The sequence below is a fragment of the Callorhinus ursinus genome, unplaced genomic scaffold, assembly GCF_003265705.2.
Source record: "Callorhinus ursinus isolate GAN/ISIS: 27379988/994484 unplaced genomic scaffold, GSC_fseal_2.0 scaffold6, whole genome shotgun sequence".
In the NCBI taxonomy this organism is placed as follows: domain Eukaryota; kingdom Metazoa; phylum Chordata; class Mammalia; order Carnivora; family Otariidae; genus Callorhinus; species Callorhinus ursinus.
In genome coordinates, this window is record NW_027397068.1 from 58,829,566 (window position 1) to 58,856,165 (window position 26,600).

At 39.9% G+C, this 26,600-nt stretch overlaps 1 protein-coding gene across 10 annotated transcripts in view; it reads left to right on the forward strand.

Annotated features, from left to right (window-relative positions):
• Positions 1-26,600, forward strand: part of PHACTR2 (phosphatase and actin regulator 2) — a 261,006-nt gene that overhangs the window by 142,821 nt on the left and 91,585 nt on the right. For all 10 annotated transcript variants that reach the window (XM_073894028.1, XM_073894031.1, XM_073894027.1 and 7 more), the window contains exon 2: positions 22,793-22,960. In XM_073894028.1, the coding sequence (XP_073750129.1) occupies positions 22,793-22,960 (168 nt within the window). The remainder of the gene's footprint in view (positions 1-22,792; positions 22,961-26,600) is intronic.

The window sequence follows — 26,600 nt, forward strand, 5'->3', positions numbered from 1 at the left end:
TCTTGTGAATTCCATGATGGAAACAAAAATATCGGTCCTACCATAGCCATCTTTTTTTTGGGCTGAATTTTCTTCTTAGCCTATTTGATCATAACACAGATGCAGTTGCTCACCTGGAAAGAAAGAAAATGAGCAAACATTTGAACTTCATTTACTTCTCTTTGGTCCATAGCTCATCAGGTCTGGTTGACGAGTAATATCCCAGATATTTTTGGCTGCAATGTATTTTTTCTTCAGAAGTCCAAGAGGATAATGATCAGTGGGGGAGTCAGACTTCACCTTTTGCCTACTTATTGCAGTAGGGAAGGAGGTAAGGACTCTGGATTGTTGATCCTCTAATTAAGCCTCTTTCACTTGAGTAAAGGAAAAGTTCCAACACATTTTCTTCTCTTGAGGGACTTCAGTGTAAGAGGCTAACTGTCTATTCTTGGGAGTCTCTGTTCTTGGGAGTAGAGATACATATTTAGTGAAGACTCAACTTATGTAAAAGTGTTCCTGAGGTAGAAATAGTCTTAAGAAAATAAACACTTCTGGTCTACCCTCTATTTCACTGCTATCTGAAGCAGGGAAACCCAAACCAAAACCAATAGTTTCTGTTCCCCAGAAGGGAATGGGCAAATAACATTACTTTTTTAAAAGTTTGGTCTGTTATTATTTATATTTGCTTACTACTCCTGTTTATTTTGGTTTCAAGGGGTGGATGTTTTTATTCATATAAACCTTCTGGCAAGGATGACATTCCAGCCATTAACACTAAGAGAATTTGGGTTGACAAAGGAGGGACTGAACTGGTGTTTTGTTTAAGAATAACCTGGAAAGCTGTGCTGGTATGTGCTCGGTGGATATATTCCTGCAAATCAGGCTTGCTTTGTGAAGCAATATTAAAAGGAAAAAGAGTGACACTTTCATCCAACTGAAGTACTTATATACGGAAGGTTCTGTGCTGGGCTGTGGGGGAAGATTCAAAGGGGAATCATACACAGACCCTGCCCACAAAGGGTCTGTGCCTACAGGTCTCATCCACTTGGTGGAGATGGGCAGAAGGGAAGGTGGAAGGAAAGGGACCCCTGGAGAACTATGAGGGCAAATCAGGGAAGCCAAAAAGTACAGAAGGGGGGACAAGAATTCTGGCCCATACAGGTGGTGGGACCACTGAAGGTTTTTTATCAAATGAGAAATGATTAGAGCTTTGCCCGTGGGGGATGGATCTGCCTGACCCCCCGCAGTATTGATTTCCTGGGGGAGATTGATGGCAGGACCAAGAGGTCGGCTGTGATAATCCAGTAAGGTGAAGTGAACGCCTGGCCTGGGAGGGTGGCTGGAGAAATGGGAGTGAGGCCATGCTCATGTCTCTCTCTGCAGCGTGGCTCTTGCCTTGCGCTTCCAGGCTCAGATCTGCAGCTGTCTATTGGGCAAGTCTGCTTGTGTCTCTCATGGGCATCTCACAGGTAGAAGGTGTCAACAGAAGGCTTGAGTTTACCCTCCAAACCCCTTCTTCCCTGAACTTTCCACATGTCACCAAATGATACCTCCCACCACTCACTCATTCTAGCCAGAAGTTGAGGAGTCCTCCTTGAGTTTTCCCTTCCCTTTCACACCAGACCCTCGTGTCCTGTACATTTTCCTTTCAAAATATATCTCCAGGCCCCTCACTTCTGTCTTTACTGCCACCTTCCAAACCTTGACCGCTCATTGCCCGGAAAGCTGTAGTGGGCTCGAGCTGATCTGCTTCTGTTCTCAACATCCTGCAATTCCTGTCTCACACAACAGCTAAAGTGATGTTTTAAAACATAAATCACGTCACTTCCTTACTCACAACCTTCCTGTGTCTTCCCATTGCCCTTAGAATGAAATCTAGATTTTGTAGTCTGGCCCTCCAGGCCACACACGATGCTCTATGATCCTTGGTCCCTGCCCCCCCGCCTCCCCCACAGCTTTACTCCCTGTTTCAGTCATCAGACAAACCTGGCTCATTCCTACCTGTGACCTTGGCAGTTGCTGCTCACTCTCTCCAGGATGTAAGGGACACTCTTCCAGTAGCTCTTTACAAAGTTGACTCCTTGTCTTTGATCCAGCATGACCTGCTTCATAGAGACCTGCCTTGTCCAGTCCTCTTCAGAGGAGCCTGTCCACCCACCCCTCAAGCTACAGTTCCCTGCTCTTTCATTGCACAGATCTCTCATTGCACCGATCTCTCAGATTATCCTGTTTGGCATTGTCTCCCTTCACTAGAACCTAAGCTCCAGGAGCTAAGGGACCTTATCTTGTTGTCCAATCTGCCTTCTTATTCTGACATCTATGCCTGACACAGCTATTTGTTGAATAAATCAATGGCTCTGTCTGGTCAGATTGGATATTGATAGAGTGATAGGAACTGAATGGAAAGTTAGCATCCAAGAAGTGTATGGTTGTTTAAACCATTCTTTAGTATTTACCTCCAGTCTCTAAATAGCATGCTTACATTGCTAATTATTGATTGTACAGCTTGACACATTATTACTGACCTCACAGTATGGAAACTGAAGACATAGCTTTGTTTTTCACACCTTCTCTGACCCCTGTCTCCCCACCCCACCACGCATTTCCCATCCTTCCATGTTCTCATCTTCCCAGAATTCTTCTATTGTATTTTTGATTAGAACAGTATTCTCTATAACTGTAAAAATTGATGCTAGCTGAGCCTTGTGGTAAACCAGGATTACTTTTTCTTTCCTGCATGGCTTTTGCTTTCCTTACTGGTGTTTTTGTTTGCTTGAGAAGGGGCCTGCATACTCACCCCCAAATCTTTCCCCAGTTATGTAAATCTCTTCTCAGTATGCTCAAACAGTTTTGTTATTCTGTCAAGTTCGACTGTAAGAAGTGAATCCGAGTTGGACTGGATTTCCTCTAAGCTTGCTGCCTGGCTATTACCCTGCATCTCTCTTCATATCATCCTGGGGAGTCCTCCCACTTCCCTCTTGTGATGGATCTCCAGATTGCTAGGTCAGAGTCTTATCTTCTCTGGGTCCATTTCCTAATTTGGACAGAGCACGCAGGTAGCTTCTTGAGAAAAGCTCATGGGACTTGGTTTTTTTGAGACCTACTACTAGAAGGCATCTTTATCCTGGCATTCTTCTTGGTCGATAGCTTGGCTGCGTCATAAGGTAGCAAAGCAAACTTGCTGTAACATGTCAAAATACTGTCGCTTATAATTAACCACAATTAATGTTTTCTCTTTATGTAGAAGATTAGTTTTTTCTCTTCAGCACATAGCTTTTAATTAATTTCAAAAGACTTTCTCAAGGGCACCCGGGTGGCTCAGTCGTTAAGCGTCTGCCTTCGGCTCAGGTCATGATCCCAGGGTCCTGGGATTGAGCCCCGCATCGGGCTCCCTGCTCAGCGAGAAGCCTGCTTCTCCCTCTCCCACTCCCCCTGCTTGTGTTCCCTCTCTCGCTGTCTCTCTGTCAAAAAATAAAATCTTAAAAAAAAAAGACTTTCTCGAATGATTTTCACATGAGAACTCAACTTTGATCTACCCTTGTTGTTATAGTCTAAAAAAATATTTTATAGATGTTTAATGTTTTATAGCTGAATGAACTAATTTAAAAATATGTTTACTGTGGTGATAATAATGGTACTTTACAGACTTTGCTGATTGTGAGAATCACCTAGTATGCCTGGGGAGAATACTCAGTTCTGGGCAACAGCAAAATCCATCTCTTGGAGAGGGGTCTCAGAATCCGAATTTTCAGCAAGCATTCCAGAAGGTTCTTAACATGAGAAATATCCTCTGGAGATTAGCAGTGTTTAAAAAGTGGCTTCAGATGAAAATTTCTCTTCATTAACAATGTGTCTTCTCTTGACATGAGGTAGAAGTTACAAAATGTCCAGTTCAAAAACACTGATGTTCTGTACCCAGTGTCTTGATAAATTTCGTCATTAATATGTCCTGTTCTGAGCAAGTATTCCCATTGTCAAGTACAATTTTGGTAAAATCTCATTGCCAGAAATTTTTTTGCTCTTACGTACATTTTGCTAATATTATAAACTGCAAGATAATTCATTTCCCACAACAGTCAGGCTTGAGGTAAATGTAGTTACATTAGAAAGGAAAGAAGTTATCTGCAGAATGACAATTACTGTTTAAGGAAAGGACACAGAATTTCGACTCTGTTGCCTTTTTAGGAAGACCTCCTTGAACTTCCATCTGAGGTGGCTGCATGCTAATTACTTAAGGAGGAACCAAAGTGACAGAGCAGGGGGCTGGATGAAAACAGGTGTTTAATAATGCATGGGAGGGACTGTAAGAAAGATTTTAGTAAGGTCTATTTTATAAAAAGGAGGCTGAGCCCTTTTCTCTTTTAGAAATGTGGGCAGCAAATTCTGAAAACTTCAAAAGGAAGCAATCATTTATTTAAAAATTCTTTTCATATGTTCCTTTCAGAAATGTTTGGCTTTTTATTTTTGCCTCTGTTTGTACTTCAGGGGTCTTTCCTTTCAGTGATGTGCCTATTTTGCAGTACATTGCCCAGTGTGAGGTAAATTCCAGTCTTAACTGGGGTCTCTTAAAAGCTTTTACTAAAGGGTTTCTCAGCCTCCCCGAGGAAAGGCCACTGTTGTTTGTCTAAGGTGCTCTGAGGAGGGCCTGCTGAGCATTGCCTTGGACCTTCCTTCCAGAATAAAAATGCTTCTGACCACAGCTGGGTAGCCCACAGGACTGAGCAGGGCAACCTGACAGGATGATTCAGGATTGCAATTGCCGATTTCATCTATTTAAAGGGATTCTGTGTTTTTCAAAATTTCTTCTGCATCTGTAAAGTTAACTCGCACTGACCTGCCAGGCTGTCTGTGGAGGAGCTGGCTGAGGATGGAAACTTGGAATAAGCCAGAACGAGTTAACTGAGCTCATGTTGAATGTTCCTGTGTGTCTAACAGAGCAGTGTTTCATTTTCCTAAAGTCTACTAAAACGGAATTATATACATATGTGCGCAACTAGTGTTCTGTCGCTTGGAAAGTACTTGGCTGCCAATTTTTTAAAGAAAACACGAAAAGAATAAAATCAAACTGGAGATTTTAAAAAGGATCTAGAACTGTACACTTTTTAAAAGACTGAATCCCCTTTAGTCATCAGACCATGGAATGTCAGAACACACCAATACCTCATTTTTCAAATGATGGTGTTTTAATTTATAAAGCCATTAAAAAGTGATCATAATAGAAGCCTTTAAAGAACTTTCTTTCCCCCTCTGTTAGGTGGGGTGGGGTGTGTGTGACATTTTCATGCTGTCTTCAGTATATGAATACACAGCTTTACAGACAATAGTAAAGTCTGTATTAGTTTGCTAGAGCTGCCATAACAAACTCCTACAGACTGGGTTGGCTTAAACAATAGAATTTCATTTCCTCACAGTTCTGGAGTCTGAGAACTTAGGACTTAGAACTTAGAAGACCAAGATCAAGGTTGGGTTTCTTCTGAGGCTCTCTCCGGGCCACTTTCTCCCTGTATCCTCATATGGTTTGTGAATGCACAGGTCTATCCAGTCTCTATTTTCTTACCAGGGCACCAATAATTGGATTAGGGCCCACTCATTATGACCTCATCTCACCTTACATAACTTTATAAAGGCCTTATATCCAAATAACAGTCACATTCTGAGGTACTTGGGGTGAAGACTTCAGATGAATTTTGGAGGACAAAATTCAGCCATAACAAAGTCCTTAAAACAATGTCGTCGGTTTACAAACTGAGATCCACTCACAGTGGCCCATTGTCTTTTTTCTGGTTTCTTCAGTTCCCCTTCCTAACAGATTGTATCTTCTTCCCTGCTCACCTTCAACAGCGCCACATACTCAGTAGATCTGACCGAGAAAGAGGATGCTTTGAAGGTGTTTTTCAGCAATGGGACCCAACATATGTCACTAGGCAGTGCCACTTAAGAGATGAGGCGTGGAATGTAAAGATTATATGTGGTAGAATTAAATTTTAGTATAGTGCTGCCGAAGCGAGCACTATATGTGGTAGAATTAAAAATAGTCTATGTGAACACTGTTTCTGCCATATTTGTGTTAGAAATAATTACCTCGTGAGTGGAGCGCCAAATTGATTGTGTAATGCTAACAAAAACAGTGCTTATGAAGATGCAAATCCCAGTGTGGTCAGCAACTATGTAAGTACCACCTGACTAGTTTTGTAATCTTTGAGGTCCCTGAATGTGAGGCACACTATTTAGAGAAATGCTTTATTCCCAAATGTCACTACATATAGATTCGTCTTTTCTGTGTTTGATTTTTTTCTTCCTCTGTATGCTTTTATTATCTTAGATGTGTTTGATATCCAGCAGAGTGACATGTTTCTTCACAAAAAGCTGCTAAAATAAGAAATAGAATGAATAGGGATGCTAAAGAAAGATAACGTTAAAACACCTGTCAGAGTAAAGCCAGAACAGGAATGTTCTCGCCAGAAAATGCAGCAGCTCCGTTGAGTCAGGTTGGTAATTCAAAGATGATTCACGTGTGACTAAACACATTTGTATTATGTCCCCTACACATTGCAAAACACTTAGGAGGCTTTGGTAATGGCTTCCTTTCTCTTGTTAAACTCTTGACTGGGGTGGACGGATTGGGTGGACTTGTTCATCTTGTCACAAGGCAGGAAAATAGTGCTTCAAAAACATACCCACCTCCATGAGGTTCAAAATTCTTTAATGTAAATGGAACAGGTCCCTCAAGCCATGTAAGCACTCAAGTAAGACGGGTGCATCAGAATCTAGCAATCCTAGATCTTCCCTCAAAAGGGTTGAAAACTCTCCAGACACCTAAGAGATGATTTAATTTTTTGGCATCTTTTGGCATCTTCTAGGAGTTTCCTAGAAGTAAGTTAGATCTTGAGATGGCTCAGATACAAGGCATTCCTAAAAAGCTCCATGTAAGACCCAGTTGTTTTGGGCCCTGATCTGAATCCAAAGGGTGATGGAGTGGGAGTTGGGGGGTGTACAGGAATTCCTCAGCCAAGCTCCACACCCATTAGTTGTGACCCTGTCACTTTAGTCTTTTAAGGCATTGAGTAGATTAGAATCGGCCAAACACTTAATCTAAGGATGGTTAAAAGTCACAGAACGTTGGTGTTTTTCCAAGTGAGAACATTTCTCTTGGATTCAACCCTGATATTTCAGATTCAGAATTCAGTGTCCTAAGACCTAAAGATGAAGTCTTACTATATACAATGGAAATAACTGATAAGGATTTAATTAATAAGTACTTAAGATTTTGCAGTGCCGGTCTAATGTTATTTTTTATTGTCCGGTATCTAGTCCTGGGAGCAAAAAGAAAGAGCACAAGGTTCCTGTCAGATCTCAAAGAGGAAGTGGTACAGAATAAACACAGATCCCCTTGATAATGACTTCTTAGCCAGTCCAGTAGGTGATGATTCTCAGTGTGAGTCCTTTAGGATTTAGATATCTATGTTGAATTTATTTATTTATTTAAAAAGATTTTATTTATTTATTTGAGAGACCCAGTGAGCGAGAGGGGAGGGGCAGAGGGAGAAGCTGACTCCCCACTGAGCAGGGAGCCCAATGTGGGACTTGATCCCAGGACCCTGGGATCATGACCTGAGCTGAAGGCATACACTTAACCAACTCAGCCACCCAGGCACCCTCTATGTTGAATTTAATGGTGGCCTTAACTGTAGAGAATCGGAAGTTAATAGAGTCATGAAACAGAACTTCGTTTTCTGCTCAGATTTTAACACTAGGCATATTTGGAAACAGGAGTAAAATGCAACTTCCTGTGTTTGGCCGCTATAGCAACACATCTTGTCTAACACAGGCTTTTAAAAGCAACAACTTGTAGCTCAACGAGATGTAGACAGTTTGATAACTGAATTTTCAACATGGTTCAGTAAGAATTCACCAAATATGCAACATGTCTTTTGAGTAAAATAGGTTTGTGGGGTTTTTTACTTTACTTTTTTATTTTTTGCAAGTACAAGTGTAAAAATAAACTGTGCACCTTCCCAGCTGGTGGGAAATAGAGCCAAATCCAGTTCTGGCTGTTGTCTCGATTCTTGTGGGTGATGTCAGCCTTCTTGCCTTGTGACTTTCCTGAGGGCATTTCTGCTGTAGGACGATGGTGATTTCCTTTGAGTGCTAGTTGGTCTCTGCAGCTCTCAGCAATTGACCTGAGACCAGTGGAGAACACAGGTGGCTCTGTGCAGGAGTCTGTTTTGAACAGGGTGTTTTTGTTTTTCTGGAGCCCTCTAGAAGACTAGGGAAATAGCTTTCAAAGAAATTTCACTGTCCCAGTTGCTCCAAATCATAAATAACCCACTTTCTAGAATTTATTCCCCTCAAAACCTTTTAACAGCCCCCTTTCCACTTGTCTGTGTAAGAATAGGAGAGGAAGTAGTGGAAGGCATTGACCTTTCTTGAATATTGGTGATGCAGTATGACCCTTTACGTATGTTATTTCTATTAACTCTTGCAACAACCCAAATGCTGAATTGTGTTATCCCATTCTGTGGATCAGCAAGAGGTTCTGAAAGCTTGAATGACTTGCCCAAGATTACCAGCTAGGAAGTGGAAGAACAGATTATTAAATTCAAGTCTTTCTGGCTCAAGGCCCATGTTTTCTCTCATTGGCACTTACAGGTCTGTGTGTTTACTTAAAATGACTCTCTTTCTCCCTTTCTTCCTCTCTCCCGTTCTCCCTCTCTTTCCCTCTCTCCCTCCCTCCCTTCATCCTCTCTCTCTCTCTCTTTCTCTCAGCATATACTAGGTATCACCAGGGTGCCAAATAAGATAAAGGATAAAACAAAACATTTTCTTACTTTTCTGGAAGCTTTAATATAGAGCACAGGAAGAGTCGATCATTTCTCCATTTGTGTTTGCTCCCATAAGATACTGGTATAACGGAAGATGTTTGATTCTCAGTTGAAAGGTGAGATAAGAGAGTGGTATTTTCTGTTCAGAGTGGGACAAAAACTTGCTGCTGGTTGCCAGGCTTAAGGAATGATTAGTCATCGGGCACGTTACATTGTCTAGTCAGATATTTGCCACCGCAACACTGGGCTACCATGCAGAGGGCCTTGTAGTTCTACCAGTTTCTGATGTATTTAGTGAATCAAAAATCTGAAGTATCAATACAGAGCTAAATATCCATAATGTTATAATATGACAGAATTTATCTCAGGTTAAAAATATGGTTTTATAGTCTTCTGTGTGGTTCCCTGTTTTCTGAGAGATTTAAATTCTTGTACATAATGCCTGAAAACAATGGAAAAATAAAGGCAATTTGGACTTGGTTTCAGTTTAGTCAGATAATTTGCCTTTCCGGTTTTTTGACTGTGAAACTAAATTGCCTTTCTGAGTCCCCCAATTAGGAGAAAGAAGATGAAGACTGCAGAAAAGTCCGAGTTGCCTAATGTGTTTTGAGAAGCAAGAAGGAAATGTCCCTGTGGGGTGTGTGGAAGGGTCATTCTTGAAAACGTTAATTTTTGCCACTCATTGCTGTGTAAAAATACAAAATTCTTAAAAGATCTTTTCACATGTAAATTATTCCAACTGTTTTTTTTTTCACTTGTTTGTCTTTGGTGGGTTGTCCTTTTAAAAGGACACAGTAAACCGCAAGTAAGTCTTTGTTCACCTGAAAAATTTGTCAACAATGTCTGTACCATTCTTATGAGTGTTAATCATCCTTCCTGCTGGCTTTGATATTTTCTCAATTTCAGACTTTAGTGTTTGTTATGTTATCATTCAAAATATTTGGAGTTCTGCAGGAAGGCACCGTTGGAAACAATTTCCTCTACATGAAAAATCTAAAGACCTGCTAAAATAAATCATAGCCTAGTTAGACCAGGCCTTGTACGTTCATTATTGCCAAACATTTGTCCAAGATTTAGTCATTCATTCTGTAAATATTTATTAAGGACCTTCTGTGGCCTGGGTACAGGGTGGGGGCACCACCTGGAATGAAATGCTTTTGGTGCCTGTCCTCATGGGACTCCCGATCTAGTATGGAGCGCTGTTACTTTTTCTTTATATACTTGCTCCTCAAAGAGGCAGTCTTTTTTTTTTTTTTTTTCCCGTACTTGCTTAATAACAACAACAATTAAAAAGTTACTTTTATGGCTTCTGGGAGAGTTGATGAATTGCAACTAGCTGCTTCTGAAGTTCAGTTACGGGCTTTTTTCCCCCATTATTCTAGTACACATTCAGTGTTCCTTTAGGCCAGTATTGAAAATCTTAATAAAAATTATATCAGAAAAGAATTTTGGAATAAGCTGGTTGGCTTGATGGTGCCCTAATTGGATTCAGAGAGGCTTTCCTTGTGGTGTTCTACCCAAGTCCTGCTGGTACAACTCGTTCTCTGGAATGCTTGCTTGACACACATGTCGTTTTAAAAGAAAGAAACCAAAATAGAACATTTTGTAAGTGGGATCCTCTTAGTGACTGTGTTGGAGAAAAAAATTAAACTTGACCCTAAAGTCATCATTACTATAAAATTTTTTTTTAAAAAACAGCTAATGGAATTCTCTCCCTTCCCTGCCGCCCCCCTTCTCTAGAGAATTAGGTGTACAAACGAAGGAATGTTAATCCTTTGCTTTTCAGTGACTTTAAATGGTTTCCTGCCTAATTTGGTTGGGGTGTTTCTACCTTTTAAGCACTGTTATGAAACTAGATTCAATCTCAATAACCCTCAAACAGCTTTGCCCTGAATCTGTAACACAGAACTTGGAGAGTGTGTCAGGCCACGCCTGTCACAAGGACTAGTGCTCAACTATCACAGTCTGAGCCCCTCCGGCCACTTACATCCCCCACGCTCTCACAGCGTGCCAGGTTTCTATATTGGAATGATGGTTATTTGAAGAATGTCAGCCCCTCTCGTAGACGGTAAGCTTCCTGAGGGCAGAGGTCCAATCCATTTTTGCTCACTAGTATGGCTTCGGAGGATTACCTTGTCTAGCATAGTTGCTCAGTACATTAATTATGAATGAATGACTCCATTCCACAGTAAGCAGATTTTTCTCCAGCCTCATCTTTTTGTGGACCTCTCCTTCCTCCTTGTCTTGTTTTGTCTGGAACCCGCCCCTCCTTGGCTGGTAACTCCGTAATGGAGGTTCTGCTCTCCCCCAGCCTTCACCATTGACATGTGATCCACTCCCGACTGCCATGCCTGCCACTTTGCTTCCAGTAGCATGTATTGTCACTGGAAGTACATACCATCCTGCTGCATTCCTCTTCACATCTCTGGTGCCGTCATCCCCTGACTTCTGCTCACTTCCTCACATTCGTCAAGTGAGGTTCAGGCTCTCCTTCTCCACCCAGAGTCTCACTCCTATCCTGAGAGAAGCCCATCCCCTGTGGGTAGTCAGGTCTCTCTCCCTTCAGGCTCTTTCCCCTCAGTTCATAAACATGCCCTAGAATCCCCCACACTTGTGACTTTACAACAAATAAACTAAACTTTATCTTGTACCCGATGATTCTCAGTAGAGAAGAAGTCCAAGGTTCTTTACTATGTACAGCCTACTGCCTTCTAAATAGAATCATTTTCTAAGCGTTTACCTTTGGCCCTCAACTGCCGCTTTTGTTTGGAAGACTCCCCCAAATAATTTCAACATTGACTTCCTGCTAGTGTGCTGATAATGTATTTCTGACTGTCTGCTGGACATCTTCCCCTGAATGTCCTGCTAATACCTGAAGTTCATGGTGTCTGAACACAAGCCATATAGGTCTTTCTCCAAGTCCTCTCTTGACATTCCACCACACCTCAGAGAGGTTCAAGCCATAGAATTCTCCATGATTTCTCTAGACAGTTCCCCCATCTCCTCACTTCTTCCTCAGTGTCCCTTGGATCCATTCATCATTTCTAATTCATTTTCACTGCTCTCCAAGTTGAGATGCCTGGTTGTTGCAGTCACCTCTTAACTGAACTATAAGGATATAACTGTGGGAGCCCTGGGGATTCTTTAAGACATAAATTCTTCTCCCAGCATCTTGCCTAACACTGTATAAGCCTGTAGGTTTCATTTCTGCCTTGGGTAGGTAGTCTGGAATTCTGCATGTGGCTACTATTCTCTTCCCACATACCAGCCTCGGTGACTTGGTGTGACTGCCAGGGGACTGCTGGACTATAAACAGAGTTATCACATTATAGGTAGATTCTCAGGGCTCTTATTTATCCACCAGCTTTTCGACCTAAAGATATTGGTCCAGATTTAATATGTTATTTTATTAATACTTCTGTTACATTCATCCACAATGGGAAATTTTTCATAATTGTCTCTCAAGCAAAATTTAGTCACTTACTTAAAAATTATGAAATTTCATTTGACTTTATTTTATGACTTGTACATAAGATCTGCCAGTTTCTCCCCTAAAGTTGCATCCCTATGCCCGTGCTCAGCAAACCAAGTGGTTGTTATCCTAACGTAGAGGAGGTAAAATTTGCTCAGTTGATGTTTTGCCCATTGGAGATGGGTCGACCTTTTCTTCTTTTTTACAAACACAGTACAACCTCCACACACCATGACCTGCTCCCCACCCCAGACTCGGGGAGTTGTAGAAGAGAAGGTTAGTAAGGGAAGGAAGGTAGAAGGTTGGTTGCTTCCTTTCTTATTTTCACTTCTGTAGCAAAGTTCTTAATATTTCCATGTAGAGCTATGAAAGCTGCTCATAGAACCCTTTGCTTATTGTGATCACAGTGGTATTCAAAACTTAAAATGCTTTTATTTAACAATAAAATTCATTTTCCATTTGCAAAGTGATCCCATTTTCTACTCAATCAGAGTTTCTTTAAACCCAAAATACAAGTGATATTATTTAATCTGTTAAATATCCCATAGCAAGTCTAGGGGCTGTTGTGCATGTCAGAGCATCAGGATGTCATACAGCTGCACAAACATACTCATTCTGCAGGCCTATCAGCCATGAGTTTAAACTCTGAAATTCTTTGTCAGTGCTTGCAGACAGATGGAAGTCTTTAGTAGCTTTTCCCTTTGGGGGTTTAAAAATAATGGCTGCCTCCATTAGAAAAACAAGTTAAAAAACTGGTGATATCAAATTCCTAAAGTTAATACTATGGTAAATAAGGATTATGTGCAATCAAAGGACCATAGTTAATTTAAGCAAAGGACACACTCTGCCTGCAACTAGCATGAACTAAACTGTGAAGACACTGGGCATTGTTTCAGAGAGCATAACAGTACCTGCTGTAATTCCTTGGGTTAGTCCACAGAAGAGGCTGGAGGTAGAACTGAGTTATTATTCATTAAGGTTTATGTCTTGCCTCCTCTTAAAATACAGCTCTATTCCCACCCATATCCCTCTGACCCATCTTGTACAAAGGGTACCCTGGAGGCAGACTATTGACTAAATCCCACTTACCAGCTCTGTGACCTTGGGACAATTCCTTGGCTCTCTCTGGACTTCACCTTCCTCATTTATAAAGTGGGAGTGCTAACAAGCACCTACTTCACAGGGTTGTGTTGACAGTTAAGGAGGCAACATTCATGAAGCACTTAGAACAGGTCTTCATGTGGCCTGTAAAATCTATGAATTCAGCACAAATCAGTATGAGAATCATAGAATTTTTAAAATTGGAAGCGAGCCTAGCGATCATGTAACTTAGTCTCCTCATTTCAGCAATGAAATATTGGGTCCTTGTCGAAGGTCACAGGGCTCTTAGGAAGCAGAGTTGGGTGTGGGACTCAGCTCTCTTCTTGGCTTACAGTCAGCCACTCCAATTGGTTGGTTAAAACCCAAAACAGTAACTGAGATTTATTGCCTGTCCTGATTGTGCAACATCTTCTTTGCTTTTTGCTCTACAAATAGTTGTAGTGCCCTTCTGGAGCTACCAAGAGGTGCTACTGGTTCACCAGTTTAGCTGTTGTATTCCAATGAGGACAGACTCATGGAGTGGGAAAAAAAAGCCTTGAACAGGAATCACAGGACCTAGATGGTGTCTCTGCCATTAGTTAATGACTTGGGAAGCCACATAGTCTTCTTGGGTCTCAGTTTATCCACTGAGGAGAGGTTTTTAATATATATGTAGGTTTTTAATATATATAGGATAATGTAGAATGTAAACACAGTTGTTGTTCCCATACCAGATAACATGGTACCCAGTGTTTCTGCGAATTGCGTGGGTCAGAACTGCTGCATGATTTCATTTGCAGAGTGGGAATAAACATAAAACTGTCATTATTTATGGAAAATAAACGGCTTCTTCACCTTTCATCTTGCATAGGTGAGCTTCCAATTTAGCATAGTTTCAGGGCGGTCTCAAAAGATAATAGAAAGATAGATTAGCTTTCCCAGAAATCTGGCAAGGGAAGGGAGATATTATTTGCATTTTCCGGATAAAGAAATTAGAAATGATATCCTTTATAAGTAGAAGAGCTTGCATAAAGCTTATCATTGTCTCTATCATATGATAAAGCTCTATCATCTGAGGTCTTGCTAAGACAGCAGATTTCCATTTTGTAGCTAGGTAACTTTGCTTTGGAATGCTCATGTGTTTAGATGATTCTCATAGACATAAAGTTCAGTGAAAAAGGACAGACATAAAGGAGTATGCTGTATAAGTCCACTAAGTTGAAGTTCAAGACTAGGTGACACAAATCAGTGGTAATAGGGGTTAAAACAGTGGTTATTTGGGGGAATGGATGGGAGAGACTGGGTATTGACTGGGAAGAAGCACAAGGAAGCTTTCTGGGTCTGGAAATGATTCTAGACTTTGATCTGGATGGTGATTGCATGTACAAAATCATTTACTGTCTGTAAGTATACCTAAAAATCATTTTGAAAGAGCTCTATAGTATTAATTTGAATGACTGATCTTACCCCAGGTCCCTTTGGATAATTTTATAGCTTCTTTCAAGTGACAGAGGACTGGAAATTGGCAAATAGGGAGTCGAGTTATGAGAGCAGTCTTCCTCCGGGGGGACAAATAACTTCATTTGACTCTATGATATCAAGGTTTTTTCATATTCTATTCTTTTTCTTCAAATTTAACTTCTTGTTTACATTCTGTTCTTTTTACTCTTACTGGATTTTAAAAGATGATGGCTACACAACTAAAAAAATATTTTTAGCTGGGATGCCTGGGTGGCTTAGTCGGTTAAGCGTCTGCCTTTGGCTCAGGTCATGATCTCAGGGTCCTGGGATCGAGTCCCCCATCCAGCTCCTTGCTCAGCAGGGACCCTGCTTCTCCCTCTCCCTCTGCCTGCTGCTCCCCCTGCTTGTGCTCTCACTCACTCTTACAAATAAATAAAATCTTTAAAAATATATATTTTTAGCCTTATTACCTTAATGTTGATTTTTCTTTAAACAGTCAGCTGATGAAAAGCAATTTTTTTCCCTGCACCAACCAAGATCTTTTCTAACTCTAAAATTGTATTATTCTCAGATTTTTAAGTCATGGTGTATACATTGATAATATAGAAAGTTCACTAATTCTCTAGTTCCTTTTTAAATTTTTCACATTTAACCATTTCACATGTTCAAAGACATGACCTTAAAAATTTGCTTTCATTTTTTTTCCGTAAATATGTACCATGTGTCTATTTTGAGACCAGCGGCATGGCATGGCAATGAGAACATTTTTCTTGGCTTTACTTTAAAAGGTCAGCCATCCTTAATCGGATCACTTTCAGGCCATTCCCTCCTTGATTTCCACCGAAAAGTCTGCTCATCTTTTCGGTTCCCAGTCAAGTCTCTCACTCCCTGTGAAACATTCCCCAGTCACCTGACTGCTCCCCTCCATGGGCTTCCACCTTTGGGCTCTGTTCCCACCTCTGGTCCAGTGCCTCCTCACCTGGGGAGCACTGATTGCGTCTGCTTCCCCAGCCCTCCTGCTAGCTCCGTAAGGGTGAGGATCCTTCCTGTCTGTGATCTCCCAGGACCTTATATGGTGGGTTCATAGCACTGAGTTAAAGCAGGCCTTGCTGTGCAGTAGTAAAGAGAACCATCTCGGACTTGGAACCCAAGCTCTGCCCCTTACCCAGTGTGTCACTTGAGGAAGATGCTTATTTATTCATTGTCAGTCATATAATTTAGTCAATAAATCTTTATTTAATCTTTCTGCATATGAACACACCTCCACACACACACACCCTGGCAAATCCTGAGCTAGGTATTTAGTCTCTGTGAGTCTTTTCTCATCTCCAAGATGGGACTGATGATAGTATCCATGTCAGAATTGTCATGAGAATTAGCATGAGCCAAGGCAGGTAAGGTACTTTAGCTCAGAGCCTGGCACGCATACACAATAAATATCTGATTATCAGTTCTGCTGTTGATAAAGTGCTCACTAATTTCCACTTTGAGGAGAGAATGAAACACAAGGTGGGTCAGTGGCTAGTTCATTGCTGGGTACTGTTCATCAGACCTTTCACACTGGCATGAGCTCTGGGATTTGTCTGTACCTGAATTGTGCCATTCACTCTTCCATCCCCATGAGTGCAGGGGAAAAAATGGTTGAGATAGGAAATGCGTCCTCAGTTGTCATGAAATAAGCTTCAGTCCTTTAAATTTACTTTGATTCCCAAATAAAATTCTATTATTGAAAACAGTTCAGCTTCAATGACTTAAAAATAAAGAACAAGAAACCTTTTTTATTCCCAGGTTTGTCATTCTGTGTCAGCAGTACATGATACTAATCCTGGCATGGTGAGAGAGAGAGAGAGAGAGGGAGAAAAAGGGAGAGAGAGTATTGGGGGTATGTTCGGATCAACTCTCTCTGTACAGCCTCACAGTAACTGAGTGAATACTTTCTGACACCATTTTTCAAGGCCCATTATCTACCCTTTTGAAAGATGTTGAATGTCAATTACCTTATTTGGGTCTATCATGTGCTAAAAAGTGCTGAAATAGCAATTTGATGACCTATAAATATCTCTTGGTGATAAAATACTAGGAATTGAAAATATCGTTTAAAAGAGATTTTAGAGAGAAATATGGGCAATTCTAAAGCATATTAACTTCCCAAAACCTCTTTGAGCAGAAATGTTTACTGTTGGTAAAAGCTGTACTCCCTGAGGTCTGTACTGTACTCCCTGAGGTCTCCCTACAGCTGATATCCTCACCCCTAAGAACCTCCTAAATCCTCATCCTCATGCACCTTCATGCTAGCTAATGCCACATTTATACAAATGAATTCTTAATTTTAAGATAGTTTCAGATTTGTAGAAAAGTTGCAAAAATAGTACAGAGAGTTCTCATATACCCCCTACTTACTTTCTCCTGTTGTTCATCTCATGTATGAGTATAATACATTTGTTACAACCAAAGAACAGGGCATTGGTGCATTACTGTTAACTAAATTCCATAGTTTATTAGGGTTTCCCTCATTTTCCCCAAATGCTCTTTTTTGTTGTTGTTTCAGGTGGTATCCAGGATACCACATTGCATTTATTTATCATGTCTCCTTAGCCTCCCCTGGTCTCTGATTGTTTCTTAGACTTTCCTTGTTTTTAATGACCTTGACAGTTTGAGGTGTATTGGTCAGGTAATTTGTAAATGTCCCTCATTTTGGTTTTGTCTGATGTTTTTCTCATGGTTACAGCAGGGTTATGAGTTTTGAAGTATGATTCTCATCCATCATTTCAAGGGTACATATGATCAACATGACTTACTACTGATGACATTAATGAAGATCACTTAGCTGAGGTAGTGTTTGTCAATTTTCTCCTCTGTAAGGTCACTCCTCCCCCTCCGTTTTATGTTGCAGTCCTTGGAAGGAAGTCCCAATGCGTAGCCCACATTTAAGGAGTGGGGAGTTCAGCTCTACTCCCTTGAGATGGAGTGCTTATATAAATCATTTGTAGTTCTTCTGTACAAACTTGTTTTCCCACATTTATTTAATTATTCAATATTTATCCATATTAGTATTATATTATTAACCATTCAATATTCATATCAATGTGATATTGTCTATATCAGTATTCAATATTTATCAATATTGTATATATTAATTTTATACTTTGGATTATCATCTAATACCACTTTATTTATTTTGTTGCTCAAGTTGTTCCAGCTTTGGCCATTGGGACTCTTTCAGTTGGCTCCTGTGTGACTTTGACATACTCCCATCAGTATGTGTTTTGAGCCCTTGCTTACTTTATGGCACTGTAACATGCTCCCGGCTCATCTGGTATTTTCCCTGCCCTAGCCCTGGAAGCAGCCATTTCAGTAGAGATCTGATTCCTTTTCTTTGAAGAGCCCTGTTAGAAACCAAGAACTGAGTGCCAGTGTGCTCACTTGGGGTATTGCTGCTTCTAGGCTTTCTGAATGAACAGAACTAGGAAATACATGTGTGTATACTGAGCTGTATGTACACGCATATCTATCTATCTATCTATCTGTCTATCTATCTATCTATCTATCATCTATCATCTTATCTATCTAACTATCTCTCTCTCTCTCTCTCCCTCTCTCTCTCTTTCTGTCTATCTGTCTGGCCAAACATGAGTTCATTATGACATTTCCAACCCTAATACAGTGCCGTATGGATCATTCTAGCAACCCCCCCTTGCTTATCAATAAGCTCCCTTTCCAGCAGTGAGAAACCTGGCTTCCAACATCAACTGTCCGTTTACTTATTTATTCTCTCCCAGTGTACATGGGTAGCAGTTTCAGAATTAACTCATGCTCTCATGTAATGCCACACACCTTGATTTTTCTGTTCCTTTTCTCTTTCTGTCCGGTGATGATTCATCTTACCCCCCAAAAGGAAGAGATTTGATACAACCCAAAGTAAACTCTGATTAGCAAGAGAGTAAGGATCTCCATTAGTGAACTCAGAACAAAGATAGCCACTTGGCTTCCTTGGAAACCATTATCCGGTCTCATCTGCGATGGCTCAGAGCTTGAGTTTATTCTGATCTTGTTGCCTACTTGGTTCTGTGTCCAGAAATGTATGCCCCTATATATGATAGTATGTATATGAAGGCATTTTTCAGTTGAGAGAGGCCTCAAGTCAGTATAGGAAATACAGTCAAATCTTCCCTAAACGTTGCTCTCAAGTTCTGTGGCCTTTAAAGGGGAAAGTGGCAGACTTATACTGGAAAACATAAAAACTGTAAAATACATAAATATTTTTAAATGTTGATCTCAAGTGTGAAAAAGAAACTTCTGATGAAGGACAGGTTACTTTTCAAAACATGAAAGTCAATCAAAATTAACCTTTTAAAACAGGAAATTTAGACTTTCATCTGGGATTTACCTAGCAGTTTGTTCTCATCTGCATGTAAATGCAAGATTCAGGAGACCTGTGAAAAATTTTGTTACTAAGTTTCAAACTGATTTTAATGGTAAGTTGTTCAAAAGAAAAATTATAGATGTACCAATGGAACTGGCAGTCTCCTAGGTGTTTGGAGGAGAGAAGAGAGTTTATATTCTGTTCATACTACTCAAAAGCAGATGAAAATCCCCTACACATTCATGATTTAATAGAAGTACAATGGCAATGTGGCCAACTGTGCCAACATATGGTTCCTAATTGGAAGTGTAGTTTGTTTTACTAACCCAACAATTACAAAATTACAGATGAATTTATTCAGTCAGAAAAAAGATATGTATGTGTATGCACTGCTCTGGTCATTGGCACTGGCCCAGGCCCTTTCCAGAGTAGAGATAAAGACTAGAACTGTAGATGCATAATAAAGATAATGGCAGTTAATTTCTTATACAGCTATGAATTTAACATTAAGGCTTTAATTCTTCACTCACTCAGTCTCCCCATCTGTCACCTAGAGAATTACTTACTTTTTGTTTTGTTTATTTTTGTTTTCAGGAGAAAAAGTAGATTATTCTTAAGTAGTTTGGATCAAAAGCAGAATTTTTATGGAGTGTCAAGGAACTGGATATGTGGCTTGAGAGAAAAGAAGTAGATGTATGTCTATAGCCACAGAGATGAATTTGAGGTAGAAACCCTCATTCCTATGTGTGTAATAGTCAGCCCTTATATCTTTCACAACATTTAAATTGTTCAAAATTAAGCCCTTCAGCATAAAATCTCAAAAAAGAAGAAACACCAGACACTCAGTGCCTCCTTAGGTTTGCCCCTTGTTTGAGTAAGGTAGTTGGAGAAGAGTGGAAGTAAAGTAAATCAGGATTTTATATTTTCACTCTGGCTTAGCTTCAAAATCAGTCTGTCCTATATTTCTCTCTGCCTATACCCTGTCCATATGGGCAGGGTAAAATAGGGTCAGAAACCATATATGGAAGAAACAGTCACTGCAGGATTTGCATTTCTATCTGAAACTAGAATAGGCATCACTAGAGGGAAGAATGGCATTTATCCTTCTTATTTGGAAGGAGCTCATAAGGATTTAGGTATTAGTGTATATTGATTGTATTTTTTCCTTCAGTTTAAGATTTTTCTAGTTCTGGTATGTCAAGTGATTTTTGATTGAGATGTAGACATTTTTATATTATGCTATAGGACTCAAAATCTTATTGAATCCTTCTTTTTGTTTTGTTTTGTTGTTGTTGTTGTTTTTTGAACTGGCTATGTCTGCCACATCTCCAGCATTGGAAGGAAGGGTACTGCCTCACTACTGCCAGGTAGAGGTAAAAATCCAGGTTCCCCACTCATCCTCTGTTGATACCTTATGGTGGAAATGGGGGCAGGGAATGCTCCTCATTACTCTTGGGTATAATGGTATTTCCAGATCCCTGCATGGTCTCCAATGATACCACAGTGGATAGGGGTGGTCTTGTTCCCACTGGGCATTGGTTTGATACCACCCCAATATTTATGGGGATGGAGGAGGAGAGAACCCTCATTACTGCTGGGTAGGGGTGGACAGCCAGGCTCCCATGTGGTCTCTACTGACACTGTAGAGGATGATTCATTACCAGCTGGTGGGCATGAAGGTCCCAACTCCCTCCTTGCTCTTCCTTGAATTCTCTGACAGGGAAGTTGGGGCTTCTTGTTACAACTTCATGAGGGTAGACATCTAGTCTACCCCACTCAGCCTTTGCTGGCATTCATGGTGGTAGTTTCTCTTGTGGTATTTGGCTGGAGTAGAGCAGTTATTGTCTAAAGGTTTTTCATCTTGCTAGGCTGTCCCTTTCTTGCTCTTTTGGCTGGAGAACAGGCTTTTGTTGAGGCTATTTTGGTCTATGCCTCATGGTGTCTCCAGGTTGGTGACCACTTCAGCTACAAGTCTGGTATAAAGGAGACAAAAAGAAAACCCAGGAATCTCACCTTCATGTTGTTTCTTGGGTCCTGAAGTCTCAGGGTGGTCTACTTTCTTTTCACTTTGCTGAGTCTTCTTATGCTTCGCTTATATTTAACATCCAGGGTTTTTAAGTTCTATTTAGCAGGAGGAATAGGAAAATAAGTCTGCTCCATTTTCCTGCAAGCAAAAGTCCTTGCCATTCAGTTTTTCTTTTGTTTTGTTTTTCCCAGTATTTTCTTATGAAAGTTTTGAAGACGGAAGAATTACACAGTTAATCACCACATATCCACCCTGAGATTTAACACTTAACTTTTTGCTATATTTTTTTTGAGTATAAGTTTTATTTACTTTATTGTATTTATCCATCTGCCCATTCCATCTGTCTGTCCATTAATTATTTTTGTTGGACATCAGTACACTTCACCCCTAAACACATCAGCATGCATATCATTAATTGCATGCAAAATCACTATTTATTTATGGTTTTTTTAAAGGTAAATTTTACATGAAGTAAAATACATGATATCATAAATACCATTTGATGAGTTGTGTATGATCTATCCCTTATTGAGATAATTTCAGTCACCCTAGTAAGTTCCCTTCAAGCCCCTTCTCAACTAATGTTTACTTCCATCTCATTCCAAGAAGTCCCTACTGTTCTGATTTTCTTTCTTTTTTTGCTATTATCATAAATTCATTTTGGCTCCTTTAGACCTTCATATAAATAGAACCACACGTATGTATTCCGTTGTGCCTGGCTTTTTTTCAGCACAGTGTTTTTTAGAGGCATTCATGTTGTTGTATGTATTGGGGAGAGTATCATTATTGCTGAGTGTTATTTCATTGCATGAACAATACCATGGTTTATCCATTCTGGGCTGCTTCCAGTTTTTTGCCATTACCATTTAATAGTAGGAATAACATAAGTCATCATTGTCTACCTTCTGTTTTGAACATAATGCAAGGCAACTTAAGGTTTTGGGCCTTTCTCTGATTAATAAGTTGATTAAGGCACTAAAGATATGTTCTATCACACACAATACCCACATTTTCCACACATTTCTTATTATTAGCGAAAATTATCAGTTTATTGGGAAGCTGAAAACTTTCTTTTTAAATAGAAGCAAAAGATAGTTTTAGTATTGTAAAAATTAGAATTTAGCTTCTTGGCACTACATTTTATTTTGCAAAGGAGAAACAATGGTTTTAACTACACCATAACTGTAACATTCATTACTGAGAATGCTATACTTGCCTCTGGAGGAACATCCTATTTCAGGAATACTTAGAATACTCTGTTCCTCCACAAACTAGTGATGTAGTTGCTGCAGATGGATTCAGCTGTGTTTCACAGACCCTTATTTGTCTGGCCCTACCTATTATGTAAGTCTCTTGCTTCTTTTCTATTTTCCCAAAATGATTATCTAAGGGGACTGTAATTTCTGATTGATTGATTTACTGATTGATATTAGGGGAGTTCTACCAGCTGGGGAGTGGGACAAAATAAACTTTACATGAGATTCCAATTAAAGTGGTCATACTTGCTATTAAAGTGCAGGAAGAACCAGACGATGTTGTCTCAAACTTTTTATTACAGCTTTTCTCTGACTTTATTTTTCTTTATACAGTTGATGGACTGGACAAAGCATCTGTAGCAAATTCAGATGGCCCAACAGCAGGCTCCCAAACACCTCCCTTCAAGAGAAAGGGGAAACTCTCCACCATCGGTAAAATCTTTAAGCCTTGGAAATGGAGGAAAAAGAAGACCAGTGACAAATTTAGAGAAACCTCAGCAGGTATGAATATCATAACTTTGCTAGACGATAAGTTGTTAAATTTTTAAAAGATAAAAATTGTGTCTTGTAGGGCTTTTTTTTTCCCCAGAAAAAAGTCCATATTTGACATTTGCGTCCTTTTCCACTCACTGACTTTCTAATATATTCTTATTTTTAACTATATACTTGTAAATTCATATGGAAAACTAGTGTGGAGGGAGGGGAAGGTGAAGGAAGGTGAAATAGAAAATTAGAAGGGAAAATGTTACTTGTCAACATTGTAGCTGAAATATCCATTCCCACACACACAATATTATCTATCTACTTAGTTCCAGTAGCACAATCCTATTTTTAATTTAAAAACTTTTTGAATGTCTTTTTTGAATGTACTTGTTTTGTGGGCAAAATGTAAATGGCTGTTTGAAGGAAAAGTGTTGCTATATTTTATTGTTAAATTTTAAAATTTCCATCATGCCTTTAAGACAAATAAATGGTTTCTGTCCTAAGGGAGTCATAACACTATTGGTGTGAAAATTTATTTTTATTATTTTGTGGATTTGTTAAACTTTAAGAATTATATTATTTAGTACCTTTCATATGGACTCCGGGAAGAAATTGGCTTTAAACCTCAGGCCTGAATGAAGCCCAGTTTAAACAAGTGTCTGGCATCAGTGATATTACCTTTAAGGTAGAAAAGCCTTTATCTCTTGATATAAGTTCAACGTTCTCTATGCTTATTGTCTAATACAACCACTTCATCAAAATTCCTCATTGCACCAAGGTTAATATTGTCAGTGTATGTGCAGGGTCACAGAGCATATCTTACTGGCCTGTGCTGACATAGGAGCTGGCCTTTAGTTCTAGAGCTGTGAAATAAAATAGAAAATACCTCACATAGCACAAAGGTACGGAATAGGGACACCAAAGCATCCTAACAAATTGCTTCTGATGCATTTGCAGCTATATAACTTCTTTAAGCATTTAATGTTTAAAAAAGAAATAATAATACCATATCTGGGATTTGTTTCAAAATCCTGGAGGTGGGGGTGAGTGTAGATGAAAGAAGATTGGCCACAAGTTGGTAATTGCTTAAGCTTGGCGATGGGTACAGGTTATTTATTATTCTCACGTCTCTACGTGGAGGTATTGGAAAATTTCTATAATGAAAAGAGAGGGGGGAAAAAGAGACTTGGCTTAAGGGGAAATAACAATAGCTTGGTTATTACATTTTCTGTAGTTTCTAATTGGCTTCTTGGATTAGAAGCAGTGGGCAGTGGACAGAGTGCTGTGCTGAGTGAGGACATCTGAGTTCTGGTAGTGTCCTTGCCACCCAGGTATCATGTGACCTTGAGCAAGTCAGATCAGAGTTGAATGAGTTGAATTCTAAGGTGCTTTCAGTTCCAGATTCTGTTGTCAGTCCTTGACTCCTAATCCCTGGCTGGACATCTTGTTCTCCCTTATTCTTCAGTTGTGAATGGAACCACACCGGTCTTCTTAAGTGTCCCCCTCTCATGTCTCCCTAAGCATTGAGAGAATCTGGCCCTTCGGGTTGCCATGGCTACCCAAGATGGGAGTAGGGCTCTAGACAGTGCCAGTAAGAAGATATTGAGAAGGGAGGATGAAAGTCTCCTCATTTGTCTAGCTTGCCCTTTACTTGAATCTTGGCTGCTAACTTCTCTCTCCCTAATGTAGAAAAGACAGCCACAAAGAAATTCTTCACTTTTCCTTGTCATCTCTTTTTAATATTCAGGCTGTAACCCTGAATATTTAAGAAAATTCATTTTAAACAGCATTAAGTGTTATTTTATGTTATCCCATATTTGTTGAGGAAAGCCTAGCCATCTTTCTATTCTGTTTTCTTTTCAGATTCGCACAGGATTTTATATAAGTTTAGCTCCAAGGAGTTATTTGTGGGTGCTATATCCCTAGTTCCTAAAGACTACCAAACCACATTAACAACCTGAAAAAGTTATTAGATGTCTGTTTTCTTTGCATCAAAATTGTGACGTAACAGAATAAAGACAAGCCAAGGAGATATGTTAACAATTCTTTGTGAATTTATCTGCTACATTTGTGTCATTTCTTTCTAAACCCATCTTAATGTCTTAATTGAATTTCATAAGATGTTATCAAGTGTCCCATTATAAAATACTTTGTTGTTACCTTATATATATGCTTATTTTAAGGCTTAAATTTCTGCTGAGCTTTATGAAGTGTATCAGTAAAGCCTAAAATAAAGGGAGGCACAAAATGCTGTAACAGATGTTTTATTCACATTGAGGAAAGATGTCACGTCTAGGGGAAAACTGATGCATTTGGAAATAACCAAGAGAAAGGTATTTTCTTCTTTAATAAATTGTCTCAAACAGTGAACTCTAGTTGTTTGGATGTGACCAAGGCCATGTGCTGTCTGGCATACTATAAAGTACACCTTAGGCACATCCCACAATATGTTGGGATCTGAAAGAAGATGCATTTCTTCCAAGAAAAGTAAATCTTTGTTTTTCCTTCCCCTAAACTCCTGGCGTTATAGTCACATGGCTATGAATCTACTGCGTTCCACTACCTAGTGATTAATGCTGCTTTTCCTAGTCTGGGTTTCTGTTGTAGGAATTTTTAATTGGTAACAGAGAGGATGCAACACTGATTTACTAATGCCATCGTAATCAATGCCATTGTACTCATATGTTTACCGTGGTGGTGGTAATTAAGAAGGATCCTAGTTGGTGGAGCATGTGAGTCTTGATCTCAGGATATGAATTCAAGCCCCACATTGGGTGTAGAGATTACTTAAAGATAAAAATATAAAAAAAAAAAAAGAGAGAGAAGTGTCTTGTCCTCTGCTTGCTTTGGTAGTCCTTGAGCCAACTATATTTTGGAAGGCCATCTTGTCCTATAAGTCAGGCTGGGCCTAGGCCCCAACTTCAAGTTCTCTGGCCTTGTTTTAAAGTGGGAAGTTACCTGTCTCTTCAATTCTGTGTAGGCTGGTCCACAGACTTTGGATTCTAGGACAGGAGAGCAGTCTTCTTTCCATTTACTTTCCCCCAGTGCCTCTTTTCTTCACTCTCCATCTCCTGAGCTCGAGGGCCCTTCTCTGGTCCCACCTTTGCTCTCAGTTACATCCCTTCTGTGTCTTTAGAACTCAAAATGTTATTTACACTTCTTTTCCTACATAATTATTTCTTCCTGGTTTTTTTCTTTCTTTTTTGGGGGGTGGGGGTGCCATGTGTGTAGTGGCTGAGGTTCCTCCCTCTAGATCCTTAAATATATTTCCATCTCCCCAAAGATAAGAATACAAACAAATCCCCTGTCTAAATTAACACTTGTTCCTCCAACTTCTGCAGTCTGTTGCCATCAAGACCAAACATCTTGAAAATCCAGCCTATGTCACTGCTTCCACATCCTCTCCACACTAACATTCCTCTCCCTCTGCCATCTCTGCCTGCATCCAGCACTCCACTGATGACACTCCAAGCCTCCCAATCGGGAAATTCAGAGTTACTCTCTCATTTTCATCCATCCCAACCTCTGCAGCATTTGCCATCGCTGGTTAGTCTTTCCTTGATTTACAAAAGATGTCATTATCTTGGTTGTCTTTGACTTTTCTTGCTGCCTTTTGCCTCCTCTTTCCCCCTTCCCTTTCTTTGACTGTGCTCTTTCT